The following is a 22,990-nucleotide window of genomic DNA, read 5'->3' as shown; positions in this document are numbered from 1 at the left end:
AAATATGTAATTAACACAGTAGAGTGAACAAATTTATTAAGCTTTTACAACATGATATTCAGCCAAAAGCAGGTTTAGAAAATAGATGAACATCTACGTCTAAAATAGGAGGCCCTTACTTGGAGAGAGAGGACTTCTTCTGAGAACCCCTGGGCAGAGAAAGCATATGTCATACACATATGCCAAGGAATTGAAAGGGCATGAAAAGCTTATGACTAGATATATTTGAAATATTCACTATTTATCTGTTAGTAATAAGAGATTCAGTAGCCAACAAGATGACTTTGGCTATGTATTAGCAACTTTAAATTCTAAAAAGTACTATCAGTTTAATTTTATTATACTGAAGTCAAAACTTAAAAAAATAGTATGCGATGCTATCCAATGGTAATGCCTCCCACTCCCACCCCACCTCACACATACCACAAGGGTCTTGCTAAATTGCTGAGGCTGGTCTGGAACTAGTGATCTTCCTGCTTCAGCCTCCTAATTTGCTGGGATTGCAGGGTACACCATCACACCTGACTCTCTAATGGTAATCTATAGATATACATTTTATATTTTATTTAAAAAGTTTTAAAATCCTGAGAAGGTTGGGAAAAGTTTGATCAGTGAGTACTAATCTACAGTTAGTTATAAGCAGAAAGTCTGGGGTTACTATTGCACTAGTATTGTGACTATAGATAACTATGTACTGTATATTTCAAGAAACTAGAAGAAGGATTTTGAAAGCTTTCACCATAAGAAATTGATAAATGAGAAGATAAAAGATGTGATTTAAACATTACTCAGTGTATACACATATTGAACATTACACAATAACCCATTAATATTTGCAACTTTTATTTTTGTCTATCAGTTAAAAATAAAAATTTCAGGAAGGAAAAAAGTTATAATATTCTAGAATAATTTAAAATAAAATAAAGGTACTTAATAGTATATGCATAAACCACTAGCAGGGTATCCTTTGTTCTCAATGTACTGAACACATAAAATTTTTCAGCTAGGTGCAGTGGTGCATGCCTATAAACTCAGAGGATTGGGAGGTTGAGGCAGGAGGATCACAAGTTCAAAGCCAGCCTCAGTAACTTACTGAGGCCCTAAATACTTAGTGAGACCCTGTCTCAAAATAAGAAATAGAAAGGGCTGGGAATGTAGCTCTGTGGTTTAGTCCCTCTGGGTTCTATTCCTGGTTAAAAAAAAAAAAAAAAAAAAAAAATCAGACACCCAATAGAAAACACAAGACAACTCATTTAAGACAGGGAATACTTTATTCAAAACCCATCAGAGAAATGGACAGCCTGGGTCTGTGACAAAGCATTCATGTTTTAAAGCATAGGTCAGTAATTATATATGAGAGCATACAATGCTACATACAAATTAACTGATCAGACCAAAACTTTTCAATGTTCAAATCAGAATAAGCTTCCCTGTAAAAGCAGCACCTTTGTGACATTTTAACTTTAGTATTCCTCTCCTTCTTCCTCACCCTCTCCTTCAACAGAATCCACACCAACCTCCTCATAATCTTTCTCTAGGGCAGCCATGTCCTCACGGGCCTCAGAAAACTCTCCTTCCTCCATCCCCTCACCCACGTACCAGTGAACAAAGGCACGCTTGGCATACATCAGGTCAAACTTGTGATCCAGGCGAGCCCAGGCCTCAGCAATGGCTGTGGTGTTACTCAACATGCACACAGCACGCTGTACCTTGGCCAGGTCTCCACCAGGAACCACAGTGGGAGGCTGGTAATTAATGCCAACCTTGAAGCCAGTGGGGCACCAATCCACAAACTGGATAGTACGCTTGGTCTTGATGGTGGCAATGGCAGCATTGACATCTTTGGGGACCACATCACCACGGTACAATAGGCAGCAAGCCATGTATTTACCATGGCGGGGGTCACATTTTACCATCTGGTTGGCTGGCTCAAAGCAAGCATTGGTGATCTCTGCTACAGAAAGCTGTTCATGGTAGGCTTTCTCAGCAGAGATGACGGGGGCATATGTGGCCAGAGGGAAGTGGATGCGGGGATAGGGCACCAGGTTGGTCTGGAATTCTGTCAGATCAACATTCAGGGCTCCATCAAATCTGAGGGAAGCAGTAATGGATGACACAATTTGACCTATCAGCCTATTCAGGTTAGTGTAGGTTGGGCGCTCAATGTCAAGGTTTCTGCGACAGATGTCATAGATGGCCTCATTATCTACCATGAAGGCACAATCAGAGTGCTCCAGGGTAGTGTGGGTGGTGAGGATGGAATTATAGGGCTCAACTACAGCTGTGGAAACCTGGGGGGCTGGGTAAATGGAGAACTCCAGCTTGGACTTCTTGCCATAATCGACAGAGAGACGTTCCATCAGCAGGGAGGTGAACCCAGAACCAGTTCCCCCACCAAAGCTGTGGAAAACCAAGAAGCCCTGAAGACCTGTGCACTGGTCAGCCTGTTAGAAAAGAGAAGAATAAAGAAAAGATAAATTTTTAATTTTTGTGCTATAATCATAGTAAATAAACTTTTATTTTAGATCTTATTTTGAAGAATGATTTTTATTTCTTTACCATACTAGAGATTGAATCCAGTGCCTTGCACATGCTAGGCAAGCACATCTACCACTGAGCTACTTCCCAGCCCCATTGACAAATGCTTTTTAAACAGTGTAAAGAATCTGTGGTGGTAGTTCAGTGATATAGTACTTGTTTGAAATGTATAAGGCTTTGAACTTGACCCCCAGCACCATTAAAAAAAAAAAAGAAAAGAAAAATGTAGACATTCTTAATTACTCAATATTTCTTAAATGAAAAACCTAAATATTTACAAAATGATTCTAAACAGTTCATGTTTTAATTGAATTTTTTTAAAAAGGAATAATTTATCTAACCACTACATTTGTTTTTATAATAAACAGCATTGTTTCAAATGTCTTCCTTATGATCATTAATTTACTATATTATCAAGGATAAATATACCAGTTTTCGAATTCGGTCCAAGACAAGGTCAATGATCTCCTTGCCAATGGTGTAGTGGCCTCGGGCATAGTTATTGGCAGCATCTTCCTTGCCTGTGATGAGCTGCTCAGGGTGAAAGAGCTGACGGTAGGTTCCAGTGCGAACTTCATCTGGAAAGGAAACCAGTCACTCCTCATTAATAACCTGCACAAGCCTGCTCAACTCTGGTGAGGGGATGGGAGGTAAGAAAGACAATATGTTTATGTGATCAATGGAGAACCCAGGACAGATCCATCAACTCACCAATGACCGTGGGTTCCAGGTCTACAAACACTGCCCTGGGCACATGCTTGCCAGCGCCTGTCTCACTGAAGAAGGTGTTGAAGGAGTCATCTCCTCCCCCAATGGTCTTGTCACTTGGCATCTGGCCATCAGGCTGGATGCCATGTTCCAGGCAGTAGAGCTCCCAGCAGGCATTGCCAATCTGGACACCAGCCTGGCCAACATGGATGGAGATGCACTCACGCTATGACAGAAAGAAAAATTATAAAATTAAGCTGTATTAGCATTTTGAATTTTCAGTAAATTAAAAAATTATTTCTAGTAATTTACAGGTATTTTTCAAATTTATTTGAGTCATAAGAGAAAAACGGTTAATGAAAAGCACCTGCTACAAATGCTGCAAATATGTGTGGTCTGAATAATAATGTCACCTTGGCGCAATTTAGCACATGGTGCAAGCCCATTGTTCCTACAGCTATGGTTGAATGGAAGATTTTTTATGTTAAAAAATAGTCAAAGCACAAATTTTGTAAAATGAAATAAATTGCATTCAAATAGTAATTGGAATTCATTGCTTTCTTTTCCTTTAAGTAGAGATGAAGGTTTCTTCTAAATAGGACTTAGTATATTTCAACATGGACATCTGTACTACAGCTGAGGCTAGAAGCCACACCCTATGCAGTCTGTCTGTGGAATCGGAATCCATCAACATTAGGGGGTTAGAAGAAAGACAAGGTTGGCCTCCTGCACTGCTGTACTGCTGCATTGCTGTATTTGCTGTGCCTGGTGCTGGCCTGTACTCTTTGCTACATTATTTAACAGAACAGCTCTATTTCCAGCAACTGCCCACATGATCTCATTGTGCTGCTTTGCCAGTGTTCCTCCTCTGACCCAGCCTAGGACCGTGTTCCTGAATTGAAATGAATTAATAAAGATGCACTAGAACAAAAGACAGCTGGATGAAGTATAATTCTCCTTTGCAGCAATTTTTTTCTTTTAAAAAAAAATTTCCCTGAATCTTCTCCACTGCAAAAAACTGAAAAATTATTAGTACTTTTAAGAAACAATTCCTAAGTTCACACAAGATGCTACCAAACAAAAGAAATTAAAGTCCGGTGAAAAGATAATGAAATATTTATTTAAAACAAAATAGTATTTCCATTCTGAGAATCACTACCCTCCCCTTAACATTCATATTCTATAGAAACGTTCTCTATAATCTAAAGATTATAGCCCCTAAAGGGCTACAACTTTCATTGTCTATTCACTGACTTAAGGGGGCGGGGGAGCGGGGAAGGGCGTTTCCCTTAGTCTGGACACTTGGGATACCCCGGGCTTCACAAAGTGGGCTTTCTCTCTCCTCTATATCCATGCAGCCTCTACAGTTTAGGTCTCTCGATCTCTGTCTCTCTTTCTCAGGGCGGGTCATCCTCATTGTCAAGTGAATTTTTGCTCAAGAAAAAACGTCATCTAAGTTTTAATAGTGAATTAAAATACCTTTTGAAGCCCACAGTTCCACAATGATGAAAGACTTTTATTATAATTCTTTCCTGACAGAAGAGGTTTAGTGAGGCGAACCCCGCCCAACGCCAGGGAAGCAAGAAACAAACAACTCCGCCCCTGCGCCTCCCTGACACCGGCTGCCAAGGGCTCAAACAGAAAACTAAACCTTTTATCATTATTATTATTATTATTTATTTTCCCGTTAATACATGGGTTTCTTACTAAAATGCCAACAACCCGCGAGGGATCTTTCTGTACAACTCAAGGCTCAGTTTTGTCTGTTTTCCTGCCCCCTCAATCTCCTAGCTCCACACCACTCGCCAGCCCCGTTTGGTATGTGAAGGTTTTTTTTTTCTTTCTTTCTTCCTCTTTTTTTAGACTCCTCCTCCTCCCCTCCCTGCTCTTGGGAGCAAAATGAGAAAGAAAAGGGATTCTTGGAATTAAACGAATCCTGGCTCAGAAATGCAAGGGCCCAGTACAGGACACAACCACCGCCTTTTCCGGCCCCAGACCCTTCCCGCAATGCAGATGGACTGCTTGTGGTCCCGTAGGGTTCAAAAACCCCTCGCGCCGCCTTTGCTCTTCACCATGATTCTCTAGCGTCCTGGACACTTTTCTACCCGGGTTTCAGCTCCCGCACTGCGTCGGCGGCGGGGCTTAAGTATTTAGGGTAGAACAAAGCTAAACCTCACACTGCGTAAGACTACCAGGACCCAAAGAGGTTACAAAAGAAAAGAGCTTAAGGTTTTCCAAGAATATCCCAGGGTTCTGACTCCACCCACTGGCCAAAAAGAGCCGGAAAAAACACATTCTTACCATGGTTGCTGCTTCGCGGCTGCAGAGCAGATGGCGGAGAGGAGAGGAGAGGTTGTTGCTTCTTACAGCGCGACTCTTAGGCGGTCGATGTAAGAGAACCTGCGGCGCAAAGGCGGATGCGGCTCCCTATATACAACTCAGTCACCATGGGGATGGGCCAGGGCCTTTTCCTGTTGGTCCAGACCCCTCAATCTGCCCAGAGAAGCCACGACAGGAGAGTGGTGATTGGTGCAAACGACATGGGATGAGGTAATCTCTCCCCCACCCCTTTTTCCCTAGCATCCATAGACTGTTTGCATCCTTCAGACAAAGAGACCGTGCAAAGGCAGTCAACCGAGCATCCATTATGGGGTGGGGTTGGGGAGGGGCGGAAAGGGAAGAAAGAAAACGGGTTGGATTTGAAGGTTTTTTGCTTAAACCTTAAACTACAGTTAAAATCATCTACGTATTTTCCCTACATTTGGTCACAGAATTTATGTTGAGATTAAATAATTATGGAAAATTACTGCCAGCCTTTCCTCATAGTATATTAAACTCGACTATATTTGGTTAAGATGAAAGATCTCAATTGCTTTAAAAATAAAGACTAGAAGATGGGAGTGATGGTCAAAATGACTTGGGTGAATATGATTTTTTTTTTTTTTAGAAAGGATGCAGCATAGTCATTCAAAATGGTTTCTCAAGTTCAAATAATTTATTTTCAGACCTTTGCATGCACCAAATAGCTAAAAAAAGTGAAAAATGGAAAGAATATGATAATTAGAAAATGCAAATTGTTCTAATATGCAATAATAAGAGCTAATGTATATACAGTAAATAGTTTACCAGAGATATTCCTTAACCAGAACTCTATGTAATATATTTGTGTGGTGCATTGTCCCTATAAATGAATCATCTTTCCTGATATAGAATTGGGAAAATACAAGGAGAAGGAATTCAGTTCAGAAGCTAGTACTAGTTATATTTCTGCATTACTCTCTTTTCTAGAAAATATCAAACAAAAACGTTCGAAGCACCAAATTTTAAAGAGTTATATAACATAAAGTAAAAGGAAGACTATTTTGTTATATTGTCTCCATCCACAGACCACTGTGTAACCTCAGCTGAGCTGCATTTCACTTTTATGCAGTTCCTATGTGAATTTGGTAAATAGCCTCTTCTGAGGTTGGGCTTCTGACTGTGGGAATTGTAGCTGCCTCACACCCTTGCTATTCAACTAGAGACTGCAATGGTTGCTCAATTGCCCCTTGGGACAAAAAGGCTTTGCTTTCACCCCTAGGAAATGGATTGCAGTAACATTCTTTTGCTATTTAGAAAGGCTCCATTATCAGCAAGGATGGGTTATGCAGAATAAGGCTCTGAACTGTGGACCACTTAACATCGCTGAAGAAATTTCAGAAGTAATGAGGTTTGTTTGACCACCAAAATTGAAAATTTGGATTTTGACCGACATTTTTCCTTTTGATTTTAACCAGCATTTTCAGGGTCTGCAGCACCATTTACAATGCTCTGCAGAGCCCATCCATTCCCGTTTAGTTGGCAGACAGTGCAGGGTGTGGGAGGGAGGGACTTGAGAAGACAGCTGCTGCAGGTTGTGGTGTGACAATGGCAGCCATGGATTTTTCTAGCCTACCATCCCAGCTCAGGTTTGCTTGTTCAAATTTGCTGCAATCATTTTTTCTAGAAAAAAATAAAACCCAATACACAAATTTTCTACTTCTTGGATATTACATGGGGAAAATAATCTCCATCCTCTCTAGCAAATAAAAGTATATTTCAGGAAAGAGGAAGATTAAAGATGATTTGAATACTTCTTTCTAACTTATAAATACATTTAACAAAAATAATAATTAATTGCCCTATAGAGTGTAAGCATTAACAAGCAGATCATTTAAAGTATTTCTTCACAATTTTCATAATGAAAAAATCAGACAGTACTGGACCATGGTAAAATGTAGGAATTTTTTTGGAAAGAGAAGCACAGTCTTGAATATAGTGTTCTTTATGATATAAAAGACTAAATAAGGAATATTTCATTTATTTCCCCAATAGTGAGTTCTTTATGCATTTTACAGAGGATTAAATAAGAGGAGGGTTCATGCAATTGATTCTTTGTAATTCTATCTCAGAGCCATTCTGTTCCTTATGTAAATGAGGATTTTTTTCCTCCCCTTGGAAATAAGTAACAATAAGATCTAGGTCAGAAATAGACTATTTAAGCACTGATAATCCACAAATATATAAATGGAAGATCAAAGGAAATAACCAGTTTACCCAATTTGTACTTTTTAGTCCTCATCTGATTTAATAGCATTCAAACTATGGAAAGTAAAAAAAAAAAAATTACTATTATCCTATTTTTATGACTAATTTCTTTAATTTATGTCATATACATACATGAGTATTATGTTAACAGATTCATTCTGTAGACAGTATAAACAAAATATTTTTATTGTGGAATTTTAATTATTTATTTGCATGTCTATACCTTTCTTCCATTAAAATGTAAGTCCTACTTCCTGCTAAAATGCCTTGCATACATTAGGCATTATTTATGGTTTTAGGCTTTTTTTTTTGGTATCAGGGATTGAACGGGGTCATTCAACCACTGAGTCACATCCCCAGTCCTTTTTATTTTTTATTTTGAGATAGGGTCTCATTAAGTTGCTTAGGGCCTCACTAAATTTCTGAAGCTGGCCTCAAAGTTGAGATTCTCCAGCCTCAACCACTCAAGTTGCTGGGATTACAGGCCTATACCAACATGCCCACCAATGTTTGCTGAATTAAACATTTTCATGGCTAGTAATTTAATAAAGTATTTTACTGTGTATATGTAACAAGCATTTACTGCATTTCTGTAGTGAACCCAGGGCCATCTTTACTAGTGGGAAACTCAGAGGTAGTAGCATGGTCTCTTTTTTCTTTGTTTGGTTTGTTTTGTTTTTTGGTATTGCTGTTAATTTTCAGTACTAGGGAACCCAGGGGTACTTTCTTACTGAGCTACATCCTCAGTCTTTTTTATTTTTTATTTTAAAACAGGGTCTCTCTACGTTGTCAAGGCTGGCCTCAAACTTGTGATTCTCCTGTGTCATGTTCCTGAATTATAGGCATGTGCCACCACACTAGGTGCTAGGTCTCTTTTCTTTATAATCTTCTGAACTAGGGAAATAATTAAGAATATACATTTATTAGATTTGAGAACAAGGTGTTTGTAAGTGTATGAAGAGGGACTTTGTCAGATTCATTACATGACCCCACATATCATAACTTACATAGGAAGCAAGAGACTTGCTTTACTTATTCACCTCTTATTCATCTCTAAACCCATTTCCATCTTGATGGTACTCCTACCACTCCTTGAAACCAAAATCCTCCAATGTTTGTTGCTAAATTCACTGTATACTTTTTAGTTCTTGTTAACTCATGATAACCTTTGTCACAGTCCACTAGTTTCTTTTTCTTGAGACAGTTTCTTCCCTTGACCTCAAAAACTTTCTGGGCATGCTGACATGCACCTGTAATCCTAGTCATTCCAGAGGCTGAAGCAGGAGGATAGCAAGTTCCAGGCTAGCCTCAGCAATTTAGCAAGACCCTATTCTCAAAATGAAAAATAAAGAGTCTGGGAATGTGGCTCAAGCCTTAACTCAGTCGCCTGGCACGTGCGGGGTGCTGGGTTCAATCCTCAGCACCACATAAAAATAAAATAAAGATATTGTGTCCACCGAAAACTGAAAAATAAATATTAAAAAAAATTATCTCTCTCTTTTTTTTCTCTCTCTCTCTAAAAAAAAAAAAAGAAAAAGAAAAAGGGCTGAGGATGGTCTGGGATTGTAGCTCAGTGGCAGAGCGCTCACCTAACATGTGGGAGGTGCTGGGTTTGATCCTCAGCACCACATTAAGTAAATAAATAAATAAAATACAATTACAACTAAAAAAATAAAATAAAAAGGTATAAGGATATTCAATCCCCAGCACCACAAAAGAAAACCTATGTGTGTATGCCTGTAATCCCAGCTACTCTGGAGGATGAGGCAGGAGGATCACAAGTTTGAGGCCAGCTTGGGCAATCTAGTGAGACCCTGTCTTAAAATATAAAAAGGGCTGGGGATATATAGCTCAGTAGTAGAGCCTAGCATTCACGAGGCCCTAAGTTTAATCTACTACTTCACAAAAACAAAACAAAGTCTGTGTTCTGGGTTTTCCTCCCACATTTTGTTTCTAGTCAGTCTCTGTTCGTTCTCCCTCCTTTCCCTAATCTTCAAATGTTGAAATTCTTCAAGGTTCAGACCTTTACTTCATTTTGTTGTACTGTATACATGATCTCGTCCATTCTTAGTGGCTAGCAAGCGCATCCATTCCCAAGCTCAAAATCCTTTTATATGCTATTACTTGGTATCTTTTCTTAGGTCCTGATCATATGGTAAATTCTTTGGACTTTTAAAATTATTATTTATTTACCATGCTACGGATAGGACCCAGAGTCTCATGAATGCTAAGCAAGTGCTCCATCACTGAGCTATAACCCCAGACCCTGACAAAGTATTTTGAACTTTGTTCTAAAGGAGTTTGAGCATGAATCCATAAAATGTGAAGCCTTTACATTCTAATCGAAAAGAATGAAAAATTGTGTGAAAAAAAAGCATTTTTGTAAAATTAATCTGACAGATGCATGAAGTAGGGGAAAAGGCTAGAGACAAAGAGACCATAAGGTTATTGGAATAATCGAAGCAAAAGGCCTCAGATCATCATTACTTACAGTGAAAATGGATATAAAAGGACAATAGAAAATGCTATTCAAAGGAAGTACGCTATGGTGACTGGTTGGACATGTGGCAAAGAAGTAGGAGTCAAAATTAACCCTTAAAGTTTTTAGCCTAGAACACTATAAGAATGACACGGTAAAGGTGCGGCAGATAGAAAAATGGAAGTTGAAAAGGGATTCGAGTCTGAGCAGGAAACGTGTTTGTGTATGTATTGAGAGAAGGGTGTTGAGGGCATGACAATTAAGTCTTATGTTATACCATTTGAAGTCATAGAGGGGTTAAAGCCAGAAGACTTGGAAGCCACTGAGAATCTGAAATTGGCACTGTTCAACAAAAGATCAGGACTGGAGGGTTGGAAATGTGTATTTGGAGTTTAAATGACAATTGCATTGTTCTAATTAATGCTGGTGATATGTTATAAAAAACAGATTTTTTCCAAATGTAATCCAGAATTTCAGTTTATGCCACTGAATGGGAAAGAGATAGATTCAGGTAATATTTAGGATGTTGATTTACCAGATTTAGGAACAAATTTAATTAAAAATTTTATTTATTAAAAATTTTAATAGGGCTGGGGATGTGGCTCAAGTGGTAGCGTGATTGCCTGGCATGCGAGCGGCCCGGGTTCGATCCTCAGCACCACATACAAACAAGATGTTGTGTCTGCCGAAAACTAAAATAAATAAATAAATATTTTAAAAAAAAATTTAACAAATATTAAAAATGTTTATTAAAAATAGAATATAAAATATGTATTAAAAATAGAGGCTGGGTAAAGTTCAGTGGTAGGGTACATGCTTAACATGCTCATAGCCTTGGGTTCAAACTCTAGCACCAAAATAATGACAATGATGATAATAAAAACAGTAAAGGACTGCAAAAAAAGAAGTGTCAGAAAAGGAAATGAAGGAGGAGGAAAAGCAGCAGATGCTGATATTACAGAAACAAAGGCGAATGTCAACAAAGAGGGCTGTGGCGGGGAGTGTATTTCAGCATCAGAATGTGTGCTTAGCATGTTCAAGGTCAATCCCCAGCAAGAGGTGAATATTTCTGAATACTGCAGATTTCATACTGGATTGGATACTCCAAATTCCAATGCCAAAATACTTATTTTTAAATAAGGACAGAAGAGTGTTCATTAGATTTAGCAACAAGGAAATCAGTAAAGGAAATAGCAAGGACTTGTCATGAAAGATATAAAAAATGTATACTGTCTCATAGTTGTTCAAGACCCAAAGATGGAAACTGTTATTACAATACAGTATGTTGAGGCAGCAGTTGTGGTTCAGTGGTAGAGCCTTGCCTGGCATGTGTGAGGCCCTGAGTTCGATCCCCAGCACCATATATAAATAAATAAATAAAATAAGAAAGATCCATTGACAATTAAAAAATATTTTTTAAAAATACAGTATGTTGAATGTAGTAAGATAGAGATCAGAGCAGGATCAACCAAACACAAAGACAGGCTGGTTGCCTGGTTTTTGAAATGCTGTGGATTTACATTTCCCAACTTCATTCCACTGTGGTGCCCACTGTCTCATCATCGCCTCTGCGTCCTTTGTGAAATGACCATATGTGTTCATCTCACACCCACTTCCTGATGCATGTTTAAGTACCCCTTAAAATTCTCTAACAAAATATATCTCAAACTCTAAATTAAACAAGGGAATGAACATGATTATTCTAACACAATGAATTTACATTTACCTTCAATTCAGGGTCCAGTAACCATAAATGTGTTGAGTGAACTGGCTTTCACTATGTGTGCCCTTAAAAGACTCTCTACTGAATTCACCTTGGCCAAATTCCAATGCTAAAAATCTAGAATTCAGAATTTTATTTCAATCTTAGCGTGTTTTTTTTTTTTTTTAAATATTTATTTTCTTTTTAGTTCTCGGTGGACACAACATCTTTGTTTTTATGTGGTGCTGGGGATCGAACCCGGGCCGCACGCATGCCAGGCGAGCGCGCTACCGCTTGAGCCACACCCCAGCCCCAATCTTAGCGTGTTTTGTTTTGTTTTGTTTTATCCCTCAAACCCTGGTCAACACAATAAAATATTACTATTTTTTTTTTCATTTTAGGATTATTAGCCAGGCATGATGGCTCACATCTGTAATCCCAGCAGCTCAGGAGGCCAAGACAGGAGGACTGAGAGTTCAAAGTCAACCTCAGCAATAGCTAAGCAACTCAGTGAGACTCTGCTTCTAAATAAAATACAAAATAGGGCTGGGGGCTGTGGCTGTGGCTCAGAGGTAGCACACTTGCCTGGTATGTGTAAGGCACTGGGTTCGATTCTCAGCACCACATATAAATAAATAAAATAAAGGTCTATCAACAACATATATATATATATATATATATATATATATATATATATATAAAATAAAAATAGGGCTGGGGATGTTGCTCAGTGGTCGAGTGCCCCAGAGTTCAATCCTTGGTACCTCTCCACAAAAAAGAATTATCTATAGTCATTCTGGTTACTGAGCTTTATCTATTTAGGGAAGGATTTTTCTTTTCTTTTTTTTTTATTGGTTGTTCAAAACATTACAAAGCTCTTGACATATCATATTTCATACATTAGATTCAAGTGGGTTATGAACTCCCATTTTTACCCCGTATACAGATTGCAGAATCACTTCGGTTACATAATGCCATATTAGTAACTGTTGTATTCTGCTAGGGAAGGATTTTTATGTGTATAACAGAAATAAATATTAGTGAGGGGCTAGGGTTGTGGCTCAATGATGGAACACTTGCCTAACATCTTCAGCACCACATTAAAAAAATAAATAAATAATAAAGCTACTGTGTTCAAATAAAATATTTTTTAAAAAATAAATAGTAAATAAATTTCTATTTGAGAAATAAGACAAAAAATTAAATAACACAATATATAACTGTACTCTGTAGTATAAAAATGTACCTCCCAGATTGTAATATAATGCTTTGAAGTCACTCATGAATGTTTAGTCATTTACTGTACTACTCTTTTTAACAAAACATTTATGAGCTAAAATACACATTTTAATTTATAATGTTGTTCTGGTACATTGGGATAGTGATTTACCCAAGCTTACTGATGAAATCTGACATTGAGAAAGTGAACAAAACTTAAACAGGCTCAAAGACATTCTGAGAAGAGAACGAAAAGGAAATGGCGAAGATAATAATATCAGTTTTAATGAAACAGTTTATAATATGGTTACATTTCATTGACCCAAATTACACACACTTACAAGAATGCACATTGAACCACCTCTGTCCAGGCCCTTTCCTTTCCTGAAGCAGATGGAAATTAGGTGGCAGATTTGGAAGGTTGCCATGGTGCACTGGCTACAGAGATTTAATAGTAATCAAAAGAAGCTCCAGAGTCCCCTCCCCCAACCATCCAAATGTAGGTTTCTTTCTTTTCTTTCAAATCCTTGTCTTAATTAATTCCATCTTGTAGATAAACCTGGGTGAGATTGACTTACCAGTGAATAAAAAAAACATTTAATGTTTGCAAAAGTGTTTATTGATGCATTAGGCTTGACTTAAAACAATATATAGCTAAACACATAAAAAGCCAGAATTCATTTTTTAAATGTTTTATACAAAAATCCTCCATATTCAAGATTTATATTTGATACTGGTTTTAATCCCTGGATGACTTGTAGACATCTCAAGTTAAATAAATCTAAAGAGAATTAGGGTCACCCCCCCCATTACTCTCCTCAGCATTTTATATTTATATTTTCTATTCTCAGTATCAGTTTGTTATCATCATCTTGCTGGTCTATTATAAGTATTTTATGTATGTTAATTCATATTGTTAATTCCATTGGTCATTAAATTCTGCCATTTATTTTTCAGAATTATCTTAATAAGCATTTGCAGAATGAAAAAATTAGAAATCTAAAGCTTGACCATTTTTTTAGCCAAAGGACCTAATGCAAGGGGAAGATGTAGCAGAATATTTAGTACTCAGTCTTTGAGGTTTATCTTTAAGCATTACATGTATTAATCTAAGTTCAAAATGGAAGATACCCCTCTGAAACATGTTGGAATGATTCTGTAGGTCAGTATATACTAGCTAAAGTAATTGTAGTAATAGTTAAAAATACAGATTTCTAGCTGGGGAACAGTGGCACCCATCTGTAATCCAAGTTACTTCAGAGACTGAGACAGAGAATTTTTTCAACCCAGGAGTTCAAGACCAGCCTGGGTAACATAGAGAGATCACTGTCTCAAAAAACAAATAAATAAATAGGGTTAGGAATGTAGCAAAATGGTAGAGTGCTTTGCTAGCATGTGTGAAACCTTGCAGAAGAAAAAGGCTGCAGGTTTTTCCTTTCTTCCCTTCACCTGTTTATATGCACAACAATTTGTTATTCTTTTTTTTTTTTTTTTTGGTAGTACTGGAGATTGAACTGATGCAGATTTATCCTCAACTCTTTTAGTTAATATATTTATTTTTAAAATTTGAAACAGGGTCTCAATAAATTGTCCAGGCTGTCCTGAAGCTCATGATCCTCCTGCCTCAGCTTCCTGAATAGGTGAAATTACAGGCCTGTGCCACTGTGCCTGGCTATAGTCTGTTATTCTAGTATACAGTTTATTTTTTTTTTTTTTTTTTTTTTTTTAGAATTAAACCCAGTCAGTGCCTCATGCATGCTAGACAAGCATGCTACCACTTGAGCCACATCCCCAGCCCATAATCTGTTTTTTTTTTATTTTTATTTTTTTTAAAGAGAGAGACAGGGAATTTTAATATTTATTTTTTGGCGGACACAACATCTTTGTATGTGGTGGTGAGGATTGAACCCGGGCCGCACGCATGCCAGGCGAGCGTGCTACCGCTTGAGCCACATCCCCAGCCCCTAGTATACAGTTTATAAGAGCTATGGGGTTTACTCAAGATAACACGGCCTGAAATAAGTCCCCTCTTTTGTAGGATTGTCTCTGGATATAGTAAATTTTAATAAATAAATCCACTCTTAATCTTTTAAAAATGATTTCAGTGTTTTTAGATGTGTAAGAGAGATTACACCCTCCCCCTCATGTTACTAAGCAACCTATCATTCAGTTGCTAGGAGACAGACTAGCAAGGTGGGGGGTACTTTGGTTTCCAGTTATCTCCTTCACAGTTATATCCTAGAGACTTTTACAGCTTTAAAGAAGAGAAAAAAATGTTAATAGTATATAGAAAGGATAGAGAGCCAGAGGCTTGGAATAAGGGAATAAAATAAGGAAAATAGCAAGGTATTTGAAAAGAGTATGTGAGTTTGGCAGGGAAAAAGCTATTATGCAATTTCCTGAATGAGTCACAGAAAAACCTTAAATTGCTAGTGCTGAATTTCATATTCTGGATGCTTCTATCTTTTCTAAAAACAAATCAAATTGGAGAGGAAGATCCTTCAGCATTCACAAATATATCCAGAAGTGTAGAGATCAATAGTAACTCCAATAGAAGATGGCAATTACAAACAAGGCACACATTTAAAATTCAGAAGACAGATATACAACACTATTTTCTTCCATTTTCTCCTTAAAATAGGAAAAAAGTAGCAGTTCTGAGGGAAGTTAGAATGTAAGTATTCAAATTTAGAAGCAAGATGGTCATATAAGCTATCTTCTATGCTGTACCTGTAGAATTTTGGGATATCTTACATAAAAAACCCGGTGCCAGGTTTTGTTGTGTGCATGTGAAAGGCTGAGTCTTTGTGTCTTTGTGTGTCTGTGGTATTTACTACTTCTAGCAACCAGGAAACTCCCCAGTGATTGTTGCTAGGTCCTCATAGACCTATTTGCCTGAAACCTTAAGTTAGTGCCAGAAACACCAGAGATAAAAATCGTTGCAAAAAATCCCACTCCTGGGGCCTGGGGTTGTGGCTCAGTGGTAGAATGCTAACCTAATATGCATGAGACACTGAGTTTGATCCTTAGCACCACATAAAAACAAAATAATATGTCCACCTAAAACTGAAAAAAATACATAAATTAAAAAATATTTTTTAAAAATCCCACTCCTGTTATCCCCACTGGTTTTACAGCAAACAGTCCATTTTGTGCTCAGTTGAAAATGAGTGTAAAATGGAAGCTTCACACAAAGAATTTATCCTCAGCTTATTTGTGAACTTCAGTTCTCCAGTGTAAAACACTGAGAGGATATCAGGGAATAGTTTAATTGAAATAGGAAAATAAGATGTATATTCTGGTGTCTCCAGCTTTAAGTAAATGTATAATAAAGAATCTGAGAGGCTGGGGTTATAGCTCAGGGGTAGAGCACTTGCCTAGCATGGGTGAGGCACTGGGTTCGATCCTCAGCACCATATAAAAAGTAAATAAATAAAATAAAGTTATAAAAAAATTTTTTTAAAAAAGAATCTGAGCCTGGCATGGTGGTGCACACCTAAAATCCCAGTGACTCGGGAGACTGAGTTAGGAGGATCATCAGTTTGAGGCCAATCTGGGCAACTTAGTGAGATCCTGCATCAATTTTTTTTTTTTTTTTTTTTTTTTTTGCTGCATAAAATTTTTAAAAAATTAAAAGGGCTGGGGATGTAACGCAGTGGATTCAATCCCCAGTATGGAGGAAGGCAGGGGGAGGGGGAGAATCTAAAGCCAAGAGCACAAATAGGAAAGATTTTATCAGACTTAGGTGACTTCCAGTTCAAGCAGTGTGGTCCTCAACATTTGCTGACACCTTGAGATCACCTTAAATGTACACTAAGACAATGGTACAACTGATGGTACTATTTCCATAATAGGATTCCCGAAGATACTAGTTAAAGATCCATATCATCGTCCTCCTCAGAAATGACTGACATTATCTTTCAAAATTAGACATCTTGGCTCTTAGATTAACTCCACAAATCAATACAACCCACTTACTCAAGCCATCCTGTACAAACACAGACTTATGTTCTTGCATGTCTCCTTCCCAGAAATAGATGGTTACAACTCTGAACTTGGAAACAATTACAAATCTGAACTCAGATTTAGAAAAGATTAATATTGAGATGACATAAACATATACTTATGTCTGGCACCTAGACTCTAAAAGAAAGTCTGATTGTTTTGAGTATTATGAATACCTAATGAAGTTTAAGTACTTAAGATTTATTATCTAATTTAATTCTCAAAATAATTCTAGGAGATAGGTACAGTTGTATTCACTATTTTCCTCAGTTGAGGAAACAGGTTCAGAGAAGTTAAATAATATGCCCAAAGTCTCTTACAACTAATAGATGGCAAAGCAAACATTTAAACCTGCTTCTGTCTGGCTTCAGTTTTTAACTCTCAACAATTATTCTGTTTTGTTTAAGGAAGAATGTTTTCAATATGAAAATATATTGTGTAGTACAATATTGTATCAAGGTGAAGAGCACAGGCTGTGGAATCCCTCTATTGCTTTATAGGATGGGATGGTGCCAAAATGTCTGCTTAGTCTAAGGTTGGCCTTCCAAAGGACCCTACCAGGACAATCCTTTACAGTCTAAAAATTCTACCTCCCTGGATTTCCTCAAATCTAGGTTATTTAATCTGGAATAACACCCTGTGGGATCTATAGATGGATGGCTCCTACTGGGCTCAGAAATCCTAGTTCATAACGCCTGTTTATCCCAGTGGCTCAGGAGGCTAAGACAGGAGGATTGCGAGTTCAAAGCCAGCCTCAGCAAAAGAGAGGCACTAAACAACTCGGTGAAACCCTGTCTCTATACAAAATACAAAATAGGGCTAGGGATGTGGCTCAGTGGTCAAGTACCCCGAGTTTAATCCCATGTACCCTGCCCCCTCCAAAAAAAAGGAATCCTAGTTTAGTCAACCTGATAGGTTTGGGGTTTTTTTTTTAGACAATTATTTGCCCCTAGAGTCACCCTGCATTCATCTCCTCTCCTCTTCTCCTTTCTTTATTGAATAAGAACAAGAGATCATTTGGGGGAACGAGCGACCATGTGGTCTAAATTATAATTTAGAAAGAATATTTTTAAAAAAGATTAGTCTGAAGGACTACAGTGTTTTACATTAACCAGAGCTTAGTTCAGTGTCTGAGAGCCACACTGAATCAAAATCTTCATTTTAGAATAAAATCCTTGCATTTCCTTTGCATGATTAAAAAGTTCATTTAGTTGATATATTTAGAACAAAGACTGATTTAATTTTTTAATTTTCTGGAAGTACTGGAGATTGAACCAAGGACCTTGTACACTGAGCTATATCTCCAACCCTTTTTATTTTTATATTTTGTGACAAGATCTCATTACATTGCCCAGTTTGGCCTTGAACTTATGATCCTCCTGCCTCTGCCTCCTTCCTGAGTAGTTGATATATATATATAATTTTTAAAAAAACTTTTCTTCTTGGGGCTGGGACTGGGGCTAGTGGTAGCACACTTGCCTGGCATGTGTGAGACACTAGGTTCAATTCTCAGCACCATTGTATAAATAAAAAATAAAACAAATAAGGGTCTATCGAAAACTAAAAAAATTTAAATTAAAAAAAAATACTTTTTGGGCCATGGTTGTGGCTCAGTGGTAGAGCGCTTGCCTAGCATGCATGAGACACTGGGTTCAATTCTCAGCACCACATATAAATAAATAAATAAATAAAATAAAGGTCCATTAAAATCTAATGAAAATATTTTTTAAAAATACTTTTCTTCTTACATGCACACTGGGCAGAAAACAGGAAATAGTCACATACAGGTGATTAATGCTAGAGCTTGATTGTAAGTGATACATATATATATGTGTGTGTATATATATATATATATATATATATATACACATATACATATACACACATATGTGTGTATATATACATATATATTTACTTGAAGATGGACACAGTATATTTATTTTATTTTTTTATGATGTGCTGAGGATTGAAGCCAGTACCTTATGTGTAACAGACAAGCACTCTACCACAGAGTGACAATCCCTGCCCTGATTGTGTTTTTGAGAACCAACCTTATGTACCTATTCCCAATTCTGTGTTCAGTGACATCACATTGGTGTCTTGAATTTGACCATGATGGAAATTTGCACCATGGAAATTCATAAATGCTACAAATCAAGCCTCTGTTCCCCTCTCTTTCTCATTGCTACTTGTTAATCACTTGTTAGAAAATCACTAGGAGAGGGGTTCTTAAAAAATGGTATGTTGTGGCTGGGGCTGTAGCTCAGTGGTAAAGTGCTTGCCTCTTATGTGTGGGGCACTGGGTTCGATCCTCAGCACCACACAAAAATAAATAAAGATAGTGTATGTTCATCTACAACTAAATAAATATATTTTTAAAAAAGTGTGTCAACAGTATAACTTCAGTGAAAAGTCATCTATCTTTGTGACACTTGGCATCATATTGCTGGACTTTGTATATCATATAAATGAAGGAAGTCATTTGCTTAGTGATGTGTGCTAATACAAGTATTATTAAGCAAGGAAGTAAGCATAAACCTTCAAGCACCAGCCTTAATAAAAATTGTGTTCACCATTTAACACAGAACAAGCTGTAATATGATACAGGTCTTCTCAGAAGGTTTTCTATATCTGGGAGTGTCTTACTAGAGAAGATGCAATGTAGGTTGCAGGGTGTTTTAGTCAGTTTTTCCTCCACTGAGACCAATAGGCCTGACAAGAACAATGTTAAAGGAGGAAAAAATTATTTGGTGCTCATGGTTTCAGAGGTCTCAGTCCACAGTCAGCTCCATTGCTCTGAGCCTGAGGTGAGACCAAACATCATGGCAAAAGAGTGTGTTGGAGGAAAGCAGGTCAGGTCATGGCCACTAGGAAGCAGAGAGTGAGTGATCTCCTCTCACCAGAGACAAAATATATATACCCAAAATGCATACCCAGTGCTCCTACTCCTCCAGCCACTCCCTACCTGCCCACAGTTACCATCCAGTTAATCCATCAAGTATATTAATTAACTCATCAGGTTAAGACTCATAATTCAACATTTCACCTCTAAACTTTCTTGCATTTTCTCATACATGACCTTTTGGGGAATACCTCATGCCTAAATCATAACACAGGGACAGCACATGTTTCTCATTAAAGTATCTATGGGTAGCATTTGGATTCTGGGATATCAGCTAAAGAATCTTTATTAACAATTGGCTTTGTCTCTGCATATGAGAAGTCTTATGATTTGACTTCAAATGGTAATTATTTGAAAAATGATATTTAAAAATTCTGACTCCTATAGCTAAATGATTTGAAGATATCTATGAAAATAGTTAACATTGGGGCTGGGGCTAGGGCTCAGTGGTAGAGCACTTGCTTGCATGTGCAAGGCCCCGGGTTCGATCCTCAGCACCTCATAACAATGAATAAATAAATAAATAAAAAGTTATAAAAAAAAAGGAAAAGTAAAATGTCTGTTAAAAGAAAGAAAATAGTTAACATTTCTTAAGTTATTACTATATGTCAGTCTCTGTTCTAAGCATTTTAATTGTATTAACTCATTTATTCTTCACTACAACTCTTAGAATTATATATCAAGATGTACATTTAGTTAGCGTCCAGTGATTTTTTTAAAAAAAAGAAAATATAGTACCACTAATTCAGTGTTTTCCAAATGCTTTTGACTGGTAATGTTGACTAGTATAGTGCCTTATTTTTTACAAAGAGTTTCACATCTATTACCTTATTTAATCTATACAACTATGTGGAATAGATATTGTCACATAAGACAGAAACCCACAAAAGTTCTTGATTTGAATATATTTAAACTTAGAATTCATACTCTTTCCACTATTTCAGAGATATTTTCAGCAATAATCTATAATCATTTAATGAAATTTACTACTAATATTTCCTAACATGGAATATGGAATGGAAAGCAACAGAGATGAAAGATGAGTTAATGCTTAAAAAGAAATGGGATCAGGCGCTCCTTTTAATCCCAGTGGTTTGGGAGACTGAGGCAAGAAGACCGAAAGTTCAAAGCCAGCCTCGGAAATTTACTGAGGCTCTAAGCAATTTAGCAGAGACCTGTCTCTAAATAAAAAATTATAAAAGGGCTGGGGATGTGACTCAGTGGTTAAGCACCCCTGAGTTCAATCCTTGGTACCAAATAGTAATAATAATTATAATAATAATAACAACAACGATGATGACGGGGGTGTGCCTTCAGTGGTACAGGGCTTCTGAGTTCAATCCCCAGTGTCATAAAATAAATCAATAAGTAAATAATTAGGGAAATTTAAACATAGACCAAAAAATTGTTGTTAATTTATTAGATGTGATAATGATATAGATGTTATGTAAAAAAAAGTTCATGATTATTAACAATAAATACTGAAGTATGTAGGCTGCACTGTGATGCAAAGGGTACATACCTGTAATTTTGGCTACTAGGAAAGCTAAGGCAGAAGAATCCCAAGTTTGAGAGCAGCTTGGGCAATTTAGCAAGACTTACCTCAAAATAAAAATAAAAAGGGCTGGGGATGTAGCTCAGTGGTAGATCCCTCCTGGGTGCAATCCCCAATACATACATATATATGTACATAAAATTGAAGCATATAGTGCTGAAATAACATAAAATATGATTTGAAATAATAAAAAGAGAGACAAGCTGGGCCTGGTAGCACATGCCTGTAATCCCAGTGGCCCAGGGGGGCAAGGCAAGAGGACCACAAGTTCAAAATCAGCCTTAGCAACTTATCAAGGTCCTGAAGCAAGACCCTTTCTCTAAATAAAATATTAAAAAGGGCTGGGGTTATTGCTCAGTGATTAAGCACCACTGGATTTAATCCCTGTTAGAGAAAGAGAGAAAGAGAGAGAGAGATATGAATCAATGTTGCAATTTTTGGTAATTGGTGAATCTAGATGATGAGTATATGAAGGTTAACTGTATTATTTTACTTTTGAGGGTTTCTGAATATCTGCATAAAAATTTTTGAAAACCAAGTTACAGAAGACATATAACGAGCCTCCATTTTTCCACAATTCAAAGCTAGCATTATAGACACCTTGATTCACTGTCCATATCTCTTTTTACTCAGGGACTTGCTGCCTGGCTGCTGAAGTGCTTCTGGCAAATGCTTTCAGCTGTCAGCCCCTTCAGAGACTGCCTAAGCTGCAAAGAACTGCATTGGGCAAGCAATGACCAAGTTCAGTCACTGATTTATGTGGTTGTATGAAGGCCTATCTATCTTGGCCCAACTTGACACAACTCTGAAGGACCACTGTTGCTTCAGATTCCCTGTGGGGTCAGCTAAAGTAGTTGTTGGGCCTGCGTCACATAACTTTCCCTCTGCCTATGTTCTGTGTCCTTTTCCTTCTTCCCCGAGATATTGATCCTAAGGATACGCCTTAATAAATACTGTATATGCTAAACTCCATTTTACTGTCTGCTTTCCTGAGAACCTTATTTTTTATTCATTTTTTTCTTTTTTTAATCAAAATATTGAGAATCCTATTTGTGACAATCTTATGGTTTGAATTGTTTCCTTTAAAATTCATATGTTGAAATCCTTACCCTCAATAGCTCAAATGTGACTTTATCTGGAGACAGAATTTTTACAGAAGGAATCAAGTTAAAATGAAGTCATTGAAGTGAATACTAATTCAATATGAAAGGTGTCCTTATAAAAAGGGGAAAACAAACTGGGCATGGTGGTGCCTTGCTGTAATCCCAGCTACTGGAAAGACCGAGACAAGAGGACCACAAATTTGAAACCAGCCTA

General features: G+C 37.3%; 1 protein-coding gene and 1 long non-coding RNA gene across 2 annotated transcripts; one reads left to right on the top strand and one right to left on the bottom strand.

The window, feature by feature from the left end:
- Positions 1-1,252: 1,252 nt before the first annotated feature.
- On the bottom strand, positions 1,253-5,689 carry LOC101972766 (tubulin alpha-1A chain). Its single transcript, XM_005324908.4, has 4 exons — positions 5,548-5,689; positions 3,250-3,472; positions 2,968-3,116; positions 1,253-2,444 (listed from the first exon to the last, which is right to left on the bottom strand). The coding sequence occupies exons 1-4, from the start codon at positions 5,548-5,550 to the stop codon at positions 1,464-1,466; spliced, it is 1,356 nt and encodes a 451-aa protein (XP_005324965.2). The 5' UTR covers positions 5,551-5,689; the 3' UTR covers positions 1,253-1,463.
- LOC110598118 (uncharacterized) lies at positions 5,657-22,645 on the top strand. The gene is made up of 2 exons (XR_002483927.3): positions 5,657-5,796; positions 22,307-22,645. It is a non-coding gene; the product is annotated as an uncharacterized LOC110598118 (long non-coding RNA).
- The last annotated feature ends 345 nt before the right edge of the window (positions 22,646-22,990 follow it).

This window comes from Ictidomys tridecemlineatus, chromosome 6, assembly GCF_052094955.1.
Source record: "Ictidomys tridecemlineatus isolate mIctTri1 chromosome 6, mIctTri1.hap1, whole genome shotgun sequence".
Classification (NCBI taxonomy): domain Eukaryota; kingdom Metazoa; phylum Chordata; class Mammalia; order Rodentia; family Sciuridae; genus Ictidomys; species Ictidomys tridecemlineatus.
This window is presented reverse-complemented; position numbering and strand designations above follow the sequence as displayed.